General features: G+C 41.5%; 1 protein-coding gene across 2 annotated transcripts; it reads left to right on the top strand.

The window, feature by feature from the left end:
* Positions 1-10,391: 10,391 nt before the first annotated feature.
* MED7 (mediator complex subunit 7) lies at positions 10,392-11,988 on the top strand. 2 transcript variants are annotated; one of them, XM_080627085.1, is made up of 2 exons: positions 10,392-10,450; positions 11,037-11,988. In XM_080627085.1, the coding sequence occupies exon 2, from the start codon at positions 11,056-11,058 to the stop codon at positions 11,746-11,748; it is 693 nt and encodes a 230-aa protein (XP_080483211.1). In that variant the 5' UTR covers positions 10,392-10,450; positions 11,037-11,055; the 3' UTR covers positions 11,749-11,988. The 2 variants fall into 2 exon arrangements, with proteins under 2 accessions (XP_080483211.1, XP_080483212.1); XM_080627086.1 differs by lacking the exon at positions 10,392-10,450 and adding an exon at positions 10,454-10,502.
* Positions 11,989-15,793: the final 3,805 nt, after the last annotated feature.

The raw sequence follows: 15,793 nt of genomic DNA, 5'->3' as shown, positions 1-15,793 counted from the left end.
TGGCCTCCTAAAAGTAGGTCATGCATCCATATTGCTTTTTCAAAGGACTGGTGCCTTCCCATTTTGAGTATTTAACAGTTGACTGTGTGTCCCAGAGATTTCATACAGCTTATTTTGAGGAAGTTTCCCACATACCATGAAAGTTCCTAGTATGTTAGCAGAGAAAATTACATCCAGGATATACTCGTATAAGGAATAATTGTAGTTGTTAAATATTTAAACTCAAAGCAAATGGTTACAATAACTGATAACTCATCAGTTATCACTGGTTACTACTTACTGATTACTGACTGCTTCAGGTGCAGCCTAATTAGACTGTGACTGGATGCTCCAGGAGGCACAGGAACAACATGCCTCTGCAGATGTAATCAAGACCAGTGTAATCAACAGTGAGGTGAGCACAAACATCAGATCAAGCACAACTGGATTTCTCAGACCTCAGGGCACCATTCAGGGCAGTCCGCACCAGGCTAAATATAGAATTATATAAAAAAATAATATGTACTAATGGAGTCAGCACAACAGCACTGTTAAATGTTAAAACAAATGCAATTCATTTTCTTTGCTCTTTCATTTTTAATATTTTGTGTATTTTTTTTTAATTAGTGATGTATAATTGTATTGGTGATGCTATTGAGGTTTGGAGAGATGGAGTCTGGTGGAATGCGAGGAAACTGCAATAAGTATTTTCATTAGTTTGGTATTTCTGAAAACGGTTCCAGTAGAAATCATTCATCAGTGTCTGACTTCTGGCTTTAGTTTAACATAGCATTAGCGTAAAAGGAGGTAGCTCCCTATTGCTGTTGTATTTTTAGAACTCTTTGCAAGCTCCAAAGAAGATACTTGATTATTTTAAATTTAGTTCATGAGGAAAACAAAATCTGAACAAATATCAGAATTGCAAACTGTTTAAATGAAGACTCAGATTTTAAAAGGTAAATCATAGACAGGCTTGGGAACTATATTTCTCAATAGAATGTATTGGTTACCCCTTTCCAAAAAAGGACTGGCATATCCCTTCCTTGTTGTTCTATGTTACATTGTTTAGGCAGCATGTCCCATGGATCATCAAACATTCCTTACCAATTTTGTTCAATGCTAATTGAGAACTTGCATTTGCCATAAAAATACAATTTAAAGATAGCACTTGACATAGAGATCTGTAAGAGAATTTGCTAAAGGTGATGCTGTATAATGGAACCGAAACACGGACAAACAAGTTGTTGGGCGGTGATCCCTGTATATGTATCTCTGTCTCTATATGGTGGTCTTGCTGAAGATGAGATGCTGCGTTCTCTGAAACATTTGTCATGTACAAGTCTAGCAAAGCTGTTTCGTTTCTTGGCAGAGTGACTGAGTTCCAAGGAACTCTTGTGGTCGAACAAGAAAGATGACACAAGTCTGTGATCTCCTGAAAAGCTGTCATGGGGGATTTTACAGCAATTTGTAGACTAGGATCAATACTCAGGCCAAATTTCCCAGTTCTACAGACCGTTTGCCTTATGCATATATATAAAAAAATCAGAGTCTGCTGAGATTTTTTGAATTGCTGTCTGTGTAGACAGCAGCTATTCAGATACTTCCAGACCTTGTTTAAGTGCTTGCACCCCTAAAATATAGGGCCACTTTTACACACACATCACTTTGACACACTTGAGAATTTGCTGGTTTAAAGTATGCTCAGAGATCCTTTCTTGTAACCAATAAGCCAAAACATGGACAATAAAGTGAGTGTCCCGACAAACTGTATGGATTTCACCATGCTAGCAACAGTGAATCCCCCCCCAAAGGCTCTTGATCTGAATAGCATTTTGCTTGATTTTTGTGAGTACACACAAATCTATAACCACAGTTTGTCTCCTCATTGCATTTTTAGCTATGAACACTTATTTAGGACTATGTTATTCTTTCTAGTCTCTTCACAAAAACTGTAACATGTTAAGGACTTTCTGAAAAGTCTTTGTAGCTTGTGCCAAAGGGGTTTGCAGTCTGTTGGCAGAGATGTACACATCTTCTCAGAAAATTGAATATAAATAGAAATGCAAGGGTGTGACATTGCACTGCAGAAAAAGCAAGGCATGCAGGACAGCAAAGAGATGAGAAGCCAACACGTAGACCTCTGAGGGGAGCAGGGCTGCTGGAGATGAGAGGATGTGGGGGGAGAAGAGATTCAGCAGGGTGGTAAGTAGTGGGGGGAGAGCTAACAAATTCTTTGAATGTACTGACTGGCAGCTTGATCTCTTCATGTGATAAGAGATGAGTTAGCGAAGGCACATGAAGAGGGGAGTGACTGGATCAAATGTTCAGATAGGGGGCTTGGCAACTGTGCTTTATTTGGTGTAAACATGGTACAAAGCTACGTGTTGTACGAGGTCTGACAGGAAGATGCTGCGAGGGTCAAGGCAAGTGAGAAACAAGGAGCAAACAAGATTTGGCCCTGCATGTGGGAGAACTGGACAGGCTGAGCTGCTGTGAAAATGAAGGTACGGATGTGATACAACACATGTAGAAAGACACACATCATTGTAAGAAAATAATAAAAGATTTTGGCCTGGAGTGATAGAGAATCTGGTAGTTACATTAGACCTACCAAGATTTAGCAAGCGAGATCAGCCATTCTGAGATTTCCATGGTGAGTTCAACCTGATAATGGGCCAGCTAAGGTATTAGACAGGGGAAACAATTAAGAATGACCATAAAGAAGGAAACAAATGAACACAGCCAGGTTTGCGTGCCATTAATAGAAACACAGGAGCTGATTTCAGTGCAAGCTGCTATTTCTGTTTTACAGTATTCTTATCAACTGGTAACTCTCCATTGTTGAAGTGGGGAGGAAGGTAGGGACTGACGTATTTTTGTATCCATGCTTGCCACAGATCTACCCCTTCATGTTCCTTTTTCACTTCAATCCCAAAGCCCATGTGTAGCAAGTATATAAATATTTAAGTGTAGCAAGCCAAAACCAGAATAGTCTAATGAATATATGGCCAGGTTGATATGTATATACAAAACCATATGGCCTAAGAATTGTTTTTATATTTAGTTATACATTTATGAGAGAGTAACTGCTTATGTGTATTTGAATTCTATTTAATTTCAAAGATCATGATTTCTTGTCCAATTTTAAAAGAAAATGTTGCTTTCAAGACATGAACTGTTGACATAAATCATAGGTCATCATCCACCCAGGTGACTAACAGGTTATAACCCTTTTAAACCAAGGGTTATATAAACAAAAGCCTCAGTCATTTAAAGGCTTCAGGATCCTTCTACAGTAAAGCAGGGGATAATATATATATATTAACTATATATCTATATAGTTAATATATATTAACTATATATAGTTATATATAGTTAATATACTATATAGTTATATATAGTATATATAGCATTATGTATATATAATATATAGTATTATGTATACTATATATAACTATATAGTATATTAACTATATATATTTTAACTATATAGATATATAGTTAATAAATATATTAACTATATGTCTGTAAATATAAAAATATATAGTTAGGTAGAAATACACCCCTTGTCTATGACCAAGATGGCTGCAGAGCTGGAAGATGTTGAAAGTCTGTAGAACTCTATACACAAACAACATAGCCTTCCTGAAAGGGCTCCTTGGGTGAGCTGGGATATCCCTCTAACACAGGAATCTTCTTTCTGGAAGCTGACCTTGTATGACAGTGCAGTGATGCACTGAACATATGACCAAACTCCTTTTGTTCAAGACTTTTGATCACTATGTATTGCATGCAATATGAATTAAATGGAAAGGAATTCAATATAACTGTCCTAAGTATCTTAAAGCCACTGTAAGTTTATCCCTTAAGATGAGGAGACAAAGCCTGATGAATTTTTTAGCTATCCTACATCTTCTCTGCTAAAGTGCTTTCCTAAAGCCTGCTACCATGTGTCCTTTGACGCTTTTCCATCCATATGCAGGAAAATACAAAATATTTTAAATATCTCAGATTCAAGTTTGAACTGCCATGTTCACTAAATACTCCTGCGCGCTGGGCAAATTGAGGTTATAGAGAAAGTTGTTATTATCAACTGTGGCCTCAGTGGGCTCCTTTCTTTTCTTTTCATCATCTGTGTTCTTCCCTTGCTTCCTGCAAATTGCTCTATTTCTGCTCTGAAAATGTTAATTTAGGGATTGGATTTTCTCTTAGGGGATTTACCCAGATTATGCAGTTCACACCTCTTTTGCTGCAGACTGTGGAAATCTCCCCACCCGCGCATCCTGCTCTGATACCAATGCTTATGTCCTGAAGGTGGCAGAGAAATTTATAAAGCTAAATATAGATATTTTTTGTTTTCATAAAAAAAAAAAAAACCAAAAAAACCAGACCGGAAAGCTGCAACCGTATATTCTCTCTCATAAAACAACCTGTATACTTCTATCGTGTGTAATATTTAGGTCAGGTTTACTGCCTGGGTGCCAGCTCTTCCCTTTCACTAGTATGATGATTATCATTCAACTTGCAAGCTTCCAGAATTCAACCCATTTTGCTACTTTGCTTTTTTAGAGTGTGAGAAACTCTATTTAGGTTACCCAGCTGTCTTGCTGCTTTGGCAGTTCATTATCACCCCAATAAACATGTCTCCAGTAGACCCAAAGAACAAGACAGAAAGCTGCAGAAAAAGGGAAGAATTAGCCTGGTCTTTATGAGCCAGATGCATCCAGCTTCCCTCTAGGTTTTACAACTGCACCTTTGAATCCGCTCACACTGCTCCCAGTGACCAAGTGGGTTGCTCTTGTAGAACTAGAGCAAGATTCTCCTGTGAACTCTTTGGGAGCCCTGGGAAAGTAGATGCCTTGTTCTGAGCATCTGCTAGGAGGATGCAGTGAATTATCTGTAACTTGAATGCCTGAAGCGAATCATTCCCAGGCTTACTGATGCTGGCAGTAACAGAGAACATGTCTTACACTGGTGAGCTTGCACAGGGTTAGGACAGGCTCTTCTGTGATGAAGGTACAAATAATCCTTTGCTCATCTTTTCTTTCTTAAGCAGAAATGCAGAAAGAGAAAAAACAACCCTTAGTTTCATCAGGTCATACAGAAACTGGGAATTTGTTCCAGCTCCTTTCTCTAGTGCCTGTCTATCATGGTTCCTGTCTGTTAACCATTTCCTTCTGAAGATAAAGGCGAGACTTAACACTGCTGGCAAAACTGCAGTGCTGCAAACCCCACAGTTTATTCTGGCAATAAGACATGTTTGCAGCTACCCAGGATGCTGATGGCTGCATAGGGATTACTTCTCCATGCCATGAAGACATGTTTTTTGAGACATATTCATTTACAAGCTAGAATAGGCAGTCATTACAGGTGTGTGACCAAGTCTGGCTTAAAAATCAGGTAGGGGGTGGCTTCCAGAATCAACATCAAGACTACGAGTATAGGAAAGAGTGTTGGCCGATTCTATCAAAATGTGCCTGGATTTTGAGCCACGTCAATTTATTAACATGTTTCATTGCTGGATAATCATGCAGGCTCTGTGCTGAGATGTGAATCTGTTTCAGTCTGGTAATAGTAGCAAGAAAAACAGTTCAATTGTCACATGCACTGAAGATTGATGTGCCCCAACTTTTACATGATGGGAACATAAAACTTCTTTCCTACATTAGTAGGTGCAGCAATAGGCTGCATCTGATATTTAGTTGGAGGAGTCAGAAAGAAAAGGCAGCACAGCACTGCACTGCAAATTCATTAATTCCCAAAGACACAGCAGGAGACAGGGAGATGGGAATTAAGCACAGCAGATGGAGACATAAAGCTTGCTTAAGTCCCCTTCATCCCCCACAGGCTCCTTTTCTCTTCCCCTCCTCCCTTGCATATCCTGCAACGAAGCCTGTTAACAATCACCAGGCTGTAAGATGTAACACTGTCTAAACCCAAGAAGAAACTGGAACTGAATTCCATTTTGGGAAAAACAAACCCCACTTCTACTTACTATTTAGAGCACAACAGCAATCAAAAATGGAAGAAGCATGTTCTAGCACAGAAAAAAGCAGTGCTGTTCTAAGACCATGCTTGAAAATGGGGTTTGTATTTACTATGCTTGGATTTAAATTCTGCTAAAATAAGTTAGCATACTGCACTGGCACACACTGTACACACTACTGCTGAATTAACAGAACTGGAATGCCTGATAATGAAACGTGCCAATTTGCCTCAAATTAGTTTTGAAGAAGAGCAAAACAAACTTAACTAAAACTGTAAATTAAGATGTTGTGCCTTTGAGGCAGACAATATTATTGTACTGATTTGCCAGCTGCTGAAGGGGTGTTCAGGTTCATCCCACAATTTGGAGATGCTGTACGAATTGTGCTGTATTATCAGTGGCAGGCTTGTATTGGTCAGTGTCCTTATTCCAGAAAAGAGCTGAAATATAGGCTAGAAAGGGTCATCCATGGGTCTTCTGAGAATCAGCTATGCTGCCAAGAACGAGACTGAAACCCTCTTTCCTCTTTCATTAGCTGACAATTATATGGGGTTTTTCCCTTTTCTCATCCTTAGTTCTTCCTGTGACACACTCATTTTGTGCAGGGTGGAGATGCTTTTGTCAGATTCTTGTCTTTCCCTGCATCATGCTGTACACTTACCCAGGGAAGTGGATGAGGTATTTGTGAGTGGAGGTATTTGTGGATGCTTAGGGACATGGTTTAGTGGTGGACTTGGCAGTGCTGGGTTAATGGTCTGGACTTGATGATTAATTGGACTTGATGATCTTAAGTCTTTTCCAACCTAAATGATTCCATGACTCTCTGATATCCCCTCTTGGCCATTACATACAGACTGGGAAAATAACTCCAGAATATCACAGAGATCATGGAAAAAACAAGTGCTTGGCCCTCCACTGCCTTCTACTGTTTGAAGCCACAGCATTTTACATCCTTGCTGCAAAGTTCACTCAGTGCAAGGCACTAGAGAATTGAGCTCAGCTCTTGTTAAAAGAATGTGAAAGCAAAAGTCTGGAAAGTCCAATAAACCCAAAGGTGTGTTAGTACCTCTTACTACGTGGGTTTTCTCATGCATGTCTGGAGATGGTGCTTTCTATTCCTTGCCTGTCTTTCATGGAATGATGTAACAAGCTGATTTGAGACAAGATAAGAGCTTGCTGCCACAGAAACAAGGAGTATCATTCCCTCTCTGTCTCCCTGACCTCCTTCCTTTCTTCTCCCTATAAGTTCTTCTCTTTCCAAAGCTTTCCCTGATGCTCACAATAGCACAGTGATTTGACTTAACTCACTAGAAGAGCTCATAATATAATCCACAAAAATTACAGTAATGTTTTCTGTGGGGTTTGGAGTTGCTTCAGTTTACTTTGCAATCCACTTCCTCAAGGTGATGGTATAAAGTAGTGAGAAGAAATGACTGCACAGCCAGAAGTGGGGGCTAGAGGAAGAAAGGAAAGTGGGAGCAGGAAGAAAGACTAGAGACGGAGGTGAAGGAATGAGACCACCCTTTCCAAAGCAGAAAACTTCAGTTGCAGCATGGAACTGCAGCCTTGCCTGTATTTGAAAACCATGCTCTCAGTTAAATGCTTATGTGCCTTGAAACAATCTGCATCTCCATCCTGGAGTACTTCTCTGAGCTGTTTGGATTCTCAACTGACAAGATCACCAGCTGATGAAAGAAGCAATGTGGTAAAGTATTTTGATTTTGTGAATGCAGATTAAAGGTTTCAAATCTTCCTGCTGATCCCCAAAGACTTCATATGGCTTTTTGAGTCTTTTGCGACTATGGTTGTGGCTTAATATGAAGAGTCTGAATGACTGGCTTGTGTCAAAGAGCAAACCCGTGGCATGGGAGACTACCAGAGGCCCACTTCAATGCCTACACCAAAAGCGCTCCTTCACTCTGTAGAGACCTTAAGTTCCATATCCGTGGTAGGAAAGTGGTGACAGGTGGCAACTTTTAAAACTTTTTAATTCTTTAACCTGTTTGGGGTTTTAAGTCTTTATTGTTAAAAAAAAATTAAAGCATGCAATATTTATTTGGCACTCAAACGACCTATTCTGCTTTCCAGTTTACTTAAGGTGGCTCTTACTAACAGATCATGTACTATCACAACTGCTGCACTCTGAAGGGATGGTTAGCCCAGGTCCAGTGCTGAAATGATGAAAACTGAATACCACAGGGGCAAACCACTTTACTCTGTTACATTTCTTCTTCGTTGTGTTGCCAACTGTGGTTGCCCATTTATTTATGTAAAAGAATAAGAGCTTTCTGTACCCAACCTCCTGAGGCTAAGGAACCCGCTCACACTCGTGACATTTCAGTCCATATTGATGTGTTTCTGAAAAGAACACTAGATGAATTCACACAAAAAAATCCTTAATGTAAGGACCTTTGTTTCACTTTTTAAGTGGAAGTAAGGCAAAAAGTATGAAGACATCACTTCAGATACCAGATTGCATCTATCTGGCAGACTAGAAACTATTGACAAATACAGATTAAGCCCAGATCAACCTACTGCAAATTTTCCCTACAGTCATTACCAAATGGCAAGAAAAACCTCCTTTGTGCAATACACATAAATTGATGCCTAATTACTAAACAAAAATCCTTGAGCCTATGTTTGGAAACTTAGCATATGTCATATGCACATACAAATATAGGTGGATAAATGCTAAACTATAATCACATTGATGACATCAACCATGTGAATACAGAGAGAAGGAAAAACCTTTATTATGAGATTAAGAGATATGAGACTAAGAACGTAACAAAGTCATCAGCAATGTAATGTAACACGTGTAAATACTGTACAGCACTGCCAAAGTACAAGGGCATTGAACTTCATAATGAGAAAGACTTCTTCAGCAAGTTCACTCAAGTTCCTTCCTATGGACCAGATACGACATAGTCTGAGAACAAATGTCCCAAAGGGGTCATTTCCTCCCCAGAATAGCTTTTGCTTACAAACGAAATAAGATCAGACTATTTTGCAGGCAGGGCTGGACTCATTGTCAATTGTAGAGTGTTGTTTGAAGTGTTTAAATACTCAGCTATTCAGTGAAATGCAAGCTTTACGGGTTTTCAGGTTTTCTAATCAAATAAACCGGACTATTCTGAATCTTGCTTGCACCATTTCAGAAATAATTAACAGGATCCAAAGCGATTCTCACTCAAACCAAACTCTTTTCTTGGTGCAATGATCAATCTTGCGAGGCTGTCGATGGTGCCGCGTGTGCGCGCAGCGCGGTCCCGCCAAACAACGGCCGTTGCTGCCATCTGCTGAAGAGGAGAGGAAACGGGACACACATGCTTAAGTGTCAAAAATCCCCTACTGATGTCCATTCCAGAGAGAAATCCCTGTAAAGGCGATGCCATCAGGAATCCCAGCTCCCCACCATCCACTGCGTGGAAGACTGAAATCCACGATGTTTTCTTCAACTCCGTCTAAACCAAATCTACAATGAAAGGAGTGGAGTCCAGCTGTTTGTTCCTGTCGCGGTGTAGTCAGGGAACACAGCAGGCACCCAAAAGCTATTTAGAACCATAGAATGGTTTGGATTGAAGGGACCTTAAAGCTCATCCAGTTCCAACCCCTTGCCACGGGCAGGAACACCTTCCACTAGAGCAGGTTGCTCCAAGCCCCATCCAACCTGGCCTTGAACACTGCCAGGGATGGGGCAGCCACAGCTTCTCAGGGCACCCTGTGCCAGCGCCTCAGCACCCTCACAGGGAAGAACTTCCTTTTATCTAACCTGAATCTCCCGCTTAAGTTTGAACCCACTACCCCTTGTCCTATCACTACATTCCTGATGAAGAGTTCTCCTCTGGCATCCCTTATAGACCACCTTCACATACTGGAAAGCTGCTATGACATCTTCATGCAGCCTTCTCTTCTCCGGGCTGAACAGACCCAATTTTCTCAACCTGTCTTCATATGGGAGGTGCTCCAGTTCTCTTATCACCCTCTTGCCCTCCTCTGGACTTGCTCCAATAGCCCCACATCTTTCCTATGTTGAGGACACCAGAACCGCACACAGTGCTCCACTACAGTACTGCAGGGGTGGGGGGAGCTCTCGGAGGGGGACCAGGCCCGCACCGCTCTCGCCACTACAGGCCTTTAGGGGGACTTCATCAGCGGTGCGATGCGGTAGGGACGCAGCCCCTCCGCTCCGCCGAGGCTCCGTGCGGCCGCACCCCTCCACCACGCAGCCACCGCACAGTCCTGCCCGAACTGCAGCGCTGCGCACCGCTCAGCGTCTCCATACAGTGCACTCCGCCCAGCCGCGCTTAGCACCGCCTCCAGAGGGAGCCCCTGCGTTGAGTGGAGCAAGCTTCTGACCGGCGTTAGGAAGGACCAATCAGAGCGTGCCTCCAGGAAGCCTGCGAGCCAATGGAGGGGAGGGGAAGAGGCCTTTGGCCGGAAGTGGGGTTTCGGCGGTCGCGCTGAGGGGAGCTCAGAGGGCAGGTGAGGACGGGTAGTTGCCTGCGGGCTGTGAGTGGGGTTGTCTCTTCCGCCGGTACGTGGTCAGTCGCCGGTGGGGTTTTGTCGTAGCGCGACCTAAGCTCTTCTGTCTTCAGCTGTGGCCGGGCGAAACCTGCGGCAGGGCTTGGGCCTTCCCGGAGGCCTGGCCTAGCTTACTCTGGCTCGGCTCGGCCAGGAGAACGGGAGGTTGGCGGCGGCTGTGGGCCTGGGGCGTCACCTGCCCTGAGGGCGATGCGTGCCCGCCGCTTGCCTGCGCGGCTCCGTCTCTCGCGGGGCGTGATGTTATCCTACCAAGCCTGGGGGAGAGGTCTTCTCGGGCTGCTCTGTTTGCGGGCTGGTCTGTCGTCGTTCAGGAAATGAATGCTTTATGTGCTTCTGGTGAAGTTAATCCTGCTGAAAGTATACCTTAGTGAGAAGCTAGTGTGGATTTATTCAGTTTCTTGTACTCTGTGCATTGAAATGGCTTTCTTCTGGCTCATTTTCTCCATTATATTGCTTTTGTTTCTATTTGTACAACAAGGCTGTCACACAGGTTGTTTAATGTGTATTTCTCGGAACATTTCCCTAGGTATTTTCATCTGGGAAAAATGGGTGAACCTCAGCAAGTGAGTGCTCTTCCTCCACCTCCAATGCAGTACATAAAAGAATACACTGATGAAAACATCCGTAAAGGCCTAGCTCCAAAGCCACCTCCACCAGTGAAAGACAGTTATATGATGTTTGGTAATCAGTTTCAGTGTGATGATCTGATCATTCGACCCTTGGAGAGTCAGGGTATTGAACGGTTGCATCCAATGCAGTTTGACCACAAGAAGGAATTAAGAAAACTTAATATGTCCATCCTGGTAAACTTTTTGGACCTCTTGGATATCTTGATAAGGAGTCCAGGGAGTATAAAGCGAGAGGAGAAACTGGAAGACTTGAAACTGCTTTTTGTTCACGTCCATCATCTTATAAATGAGTATCGCCCTCACCAAGCTAGGGAGACACTGAGAGTCATGATGGAGGTGCAGAAACGGCAGCGTCTGGAAACAGCAGAGCGGTTTCAGAAGCACTTGGAACGAGTTGTAGAGATGATTCAAAACTGTCTGGCTTCCTTGCCTGATGATCTGCCTCATTCAGAGGGAGGACTGAGAGTGAAAGTGGAACCAATGGATCCTGGTGATGGCAACAACTGCATGGGACAGAGCGAAAAGCAGAGAGAGCGTTCTTGTAGCAAGAGAGATCAGGTTTTAGACAAAGACGCAGCTATGTGTAGCATTATCGATGAAATGACATGAAAAACCCCACTTTTCTTAGCTCATTGTAGTGAGAGGCACAATGGATTCTGAAAGTATACATTGTTTTGCTGCTGTACAAGCAGACAGAGCATTGTACACCTGCTGGAGGTCATGAGTGACTAGGCAGCTGAAAATGTTTGTTTTGTGAACTGTGTGGTTATTGGTAGAACCAAAATGTATACTTTTTGTTAAATACATCATGTGAGGTGAGAATGCAGATTAAAGTTAGCTTCTGTTGTACTTTCCCTTGTGATTTTCTGCTTTTTTGGGGTATGTTTCCTTTTTTTTTTTTGTGTCAATTGCTTTATACTTTGGAAGCAAATGAGGGATCTGACTGAGAGGAATTGCAGTTGACAGTTCCTCCATTCCAGATAAGTGTATTTGTTTACAGTGGATCTTTTCAGGAATGTGTACTTCGATATTAAAATCAGTGTAAAGTCTGCAAACTCTGTTCCTTTCTAGTTTGGTCATAACATAACTGTATTAAAGAGAACCTAAGAATTTCTTTATTACTGCCCTAGTTTCGGCTGGAAGAAAGTTAATTTTCTTCCTAGTAGCTGGTGCAGTGCTGTGTTCTGGCTTTAGTCTGAGAACAATGCTGATAACACACCTATGGTTTAGTCATTGTCAAGTCCTTCTTACCTTGATCATGGATTCTTAGTTTCCTATTCTCTGCCAGTGGGGAGGGACACAGGAAGCCAGGAGGGAGCACAGCCAAGACACCTGAGCTGAACTATCCAAAGGGATATTCTGTAGCACAGAATGTCATGCCTAGTACAGAAATTGGGGGGACTTGGCTGGGAGCCACCGATCGCTGCTCAGGGACAGGCTGGGCATTGGTCAGTGGATACTGAGCAACTGTATTGTGCATTACTGTTGTTTGCTTTGTTGTGGAGTTTGTCTTATCTGTCTCTCTGTTTGCTATTTCCCTTTTCATCATTAGTAGTAGTATTATACCTTATTTTAATTATTAAATGCTTTTATCTCAACCCATAGGTTTTAATTTTTATTTTTTTGTTTTATTTTCCTCTGCATTCCACTTGAAGGGGTCAGGGTGGAGGGAAGTGCACCAGCTGTGACTTAGTTGCCACCTGGGATTAAACCATGATGATCACAGATGATATGATTTGCCTCACAGAGACACACTTGTCAGGAATCTGAACAACTAAATGTATTAAAATTAATTGGGTTTTAATTTTCTTAGGTGTAATTCATAACCAGTCTTGAGTTTACAAAAATGCCTGCCTTGGTTTTTACACATAGATGCATATACTAACATTTCCTCCATAGTTAAGATACCTGCATGAAGTTAATCATTTTGCAGTACAGGTGCTTTGTATTTGCTTTTCAGGTGAGCCCTGTGCCCAGCTAAGTGTTTTTCTGGGGAAGAAGAGTCTGGCTAGATAATTAAGCTTTATAGTCATTGAGAACTTATGAGATTGAAAGAGCCTGCAAGTACTTCATCAAGTGGAATCCATATCAACTGTGTTTAAAAAACATTCGAGTTGAATCAACCCCTCTATAGCAAGAGGAAAAGAATGATTTGACAGTGAAGAAGTGGCTTCTTTACCCTGCCCTTCCTGTCAGGCAAATCTTACCTCCATCTTTTTGTCATGTTAACACCATAGTATAGGATCATAGAATCATTTTCATTGGGTAATTCTGTTGTTTTCAGAAATGTTACTTAAATGGGCAGGCAAAAGGTGATGGGGATTGAGCTCAGTGCAGATGAACTGAGGTGTGTTTATGACTCCTTGGAGGGCATCATCTGCTATTTTAAGTGCAAGTAACAGGAAGTAGAAAGTAAGGGTTTTTTAGAAATGTTAACTTTGTAGAATTATTTATACACTTTTGTCCTTCACTCAACTACTACTCTTTCCTCCCTTCTCTCTGGACTAGATATGATTTATGTTGCTTGTAGATAACTAAAGTGCAAGTGAGCAAAACTGATTTTATCTACTTGTCTACTATGTTGTTTCATGTGGAAGACCCAAAGAAACATTTAGTGCCTCCAGGATAAGTTTGTCCTGGTCCTTTTAACTTTCCCATTCAAAAAGAACTGTCATAGATGATCAGTGATTTTCTGTTGATATTTGTCTAATTTTTATGCTTTTAATAAATTTGTAGGCCTGGGTACCAAAATACTACCCAAGCTGTGTCTTGTCAGCAGCTAAGAATTGCAGTAAGCTGCTTTGTGAAACCATTGAGGTAATTGGGGATTGTGTCATTTAAAGAATACTCAAAGCTGCTTTCATTGTCAAAAAAGGTTTCATGAGTAATTTCTTTATTATAGATTATCCTTTTTCTATGTTTAAGGCAAAACATGGACTTTTTCTTCGTTGTCAACAACCAAAGCAATGATAGTTGTCACTTTTTCTATTACAACTTTGCGTTTGGAAAACAATGATAGAGAGCTGCAGTGGAGTCAGTCTCAGGAAATGGCATTTCGGATGCTGCAGGATGCTGTGACTCTCTGAGTGGCAAATTTGTTTATAACTATTCTCTTCTCCAGTGTGTTAATTAACTTGCTCTTGATGATATTTCCTTACCTCAGCAAAACCTGATTCTATTTATGGATGGGATAACATCTGAAGTGTTCTGCCTCTGGAATGTTAACATATGCAATATGTATTGGATTGTATGTGCCTTGTGAAACTTGATGAGATAAAGTTGATGTCAGCATTTTGTAGGCTCTTAATTAAAAAAAAAAAAAGGAAGGAAAGGAAAAAGCCCAGCCCTGCTCTGACACTATCTGAACAAGCACAGAGCTAACAAGTAGTACAACTACTTGAAAAGTTCCACATGTTTCTTGATATGGAGAAGCCAAGTGTGTCACCAGTGGGCAAAAGTGGGAAGTTGGTAGCTCTATTCATCTAGGGGGGAAAGAAGAATAAGTTATTTAATGATACGGCTTTAAAATAGTGCAAAGAAGAGATGTTTTCAATAATGCTTTAAGCTTATTCCAATATTTAATGTTTTGCTGTGGTGTTATTTTCACAAAGTATAATCTGACTCTATGCTCTGAGTCAAGAAAAAATGAACATCTGCTTAAAAGGGCTGCATGAAAAAGCTGACGTTGGCACATTTTCTACAGAAATAGTGCTCACTTCTTGCACAAACCGAAAACAGGAGCTTGGAAAACAGGCAAGTAGAAACTCAGAAATTATATCAAGGCTTTCCATATGGACTGTGAGGTGAAATCTAAAGCACGTGGGTTAACTGTTGCCCTGTAGCTGTCACATTCTCTTACTATGTGACCAGAATGGCTTTCCTGGGGATACAGACAGCACCCAAACTACTGTAGACTATTGTATGAACAAAACAACCTGGGTGAAGTGAATAAAATGGGCTCAGGCAGAGTTTTGGGATAACTTTCCTTGTTTTCCTACCCTATTTACTGATTTCAGAGCTCAGATGTGGCCCATGTGGAAGAAGAATCCATGTGGACCTGTGCACACTGCATGTTATTGCAGATAACTGGCAGAATGGACATGTTCTGGTCTGCAGGTGTCACACACTGAACCACCAGGAGGAGTTCATCAGCCAGTGCCGTGTACTATCATGGCTGTTAATGATCAGAATTGTTCCTGTAGCGCTTATCTGCAGTTTCTGTTTCCCCAAACACGAGCAAAGAGGAAGCATTTTATTAAGAGTCCTGCTTCCAGACACTGCATGCAAAAATCCCCCTTTATCCTTCCTTTCAGTTCTCTCCTACAAGTATGTTGCTGGTGTGTGTTTGTCTCCCAGCTACTAGATCCCTTGTTTTTCCTCCTTTTCACTTAAAGAAGCTGTCACTTTGGTGACTCTGTTCTCATGTAAGGTAGACGGACAACACAGCTTTGTTGGTTCTGATTGTAGCTTCATGTATGGTTTTGGGTATGCTTTTGGAAGCATCTCTGCTGTTGCAGTTGTTGATAACAAGTTACTGCTTAGGACTTAATTCTGTATGTATAAAACAATGTGAGGTAGGTTGGTTGCTTAGGCAAAGAACGCTTGTTGGCCCTAGATCAAACACACTTGATCACAGCTGCATTTCTAGTCCAAG

Source organism: Psittacula echo (genome assembly GCF_963264785.1).
Source record: "Psittacula echo genome assembly, chromosome: 11".
Lineage (NCBI taxonomy): Eukaryota > Metazoa > Chordata > Aves > Psittaciformes > Psittacidae > Psittacula > Psittacula echo.
The sequence above is the reverse complement of the archived record's forward strand: the minus strand, read 5'-3'. Positions and strand labels throughout refer to the sequence as shown.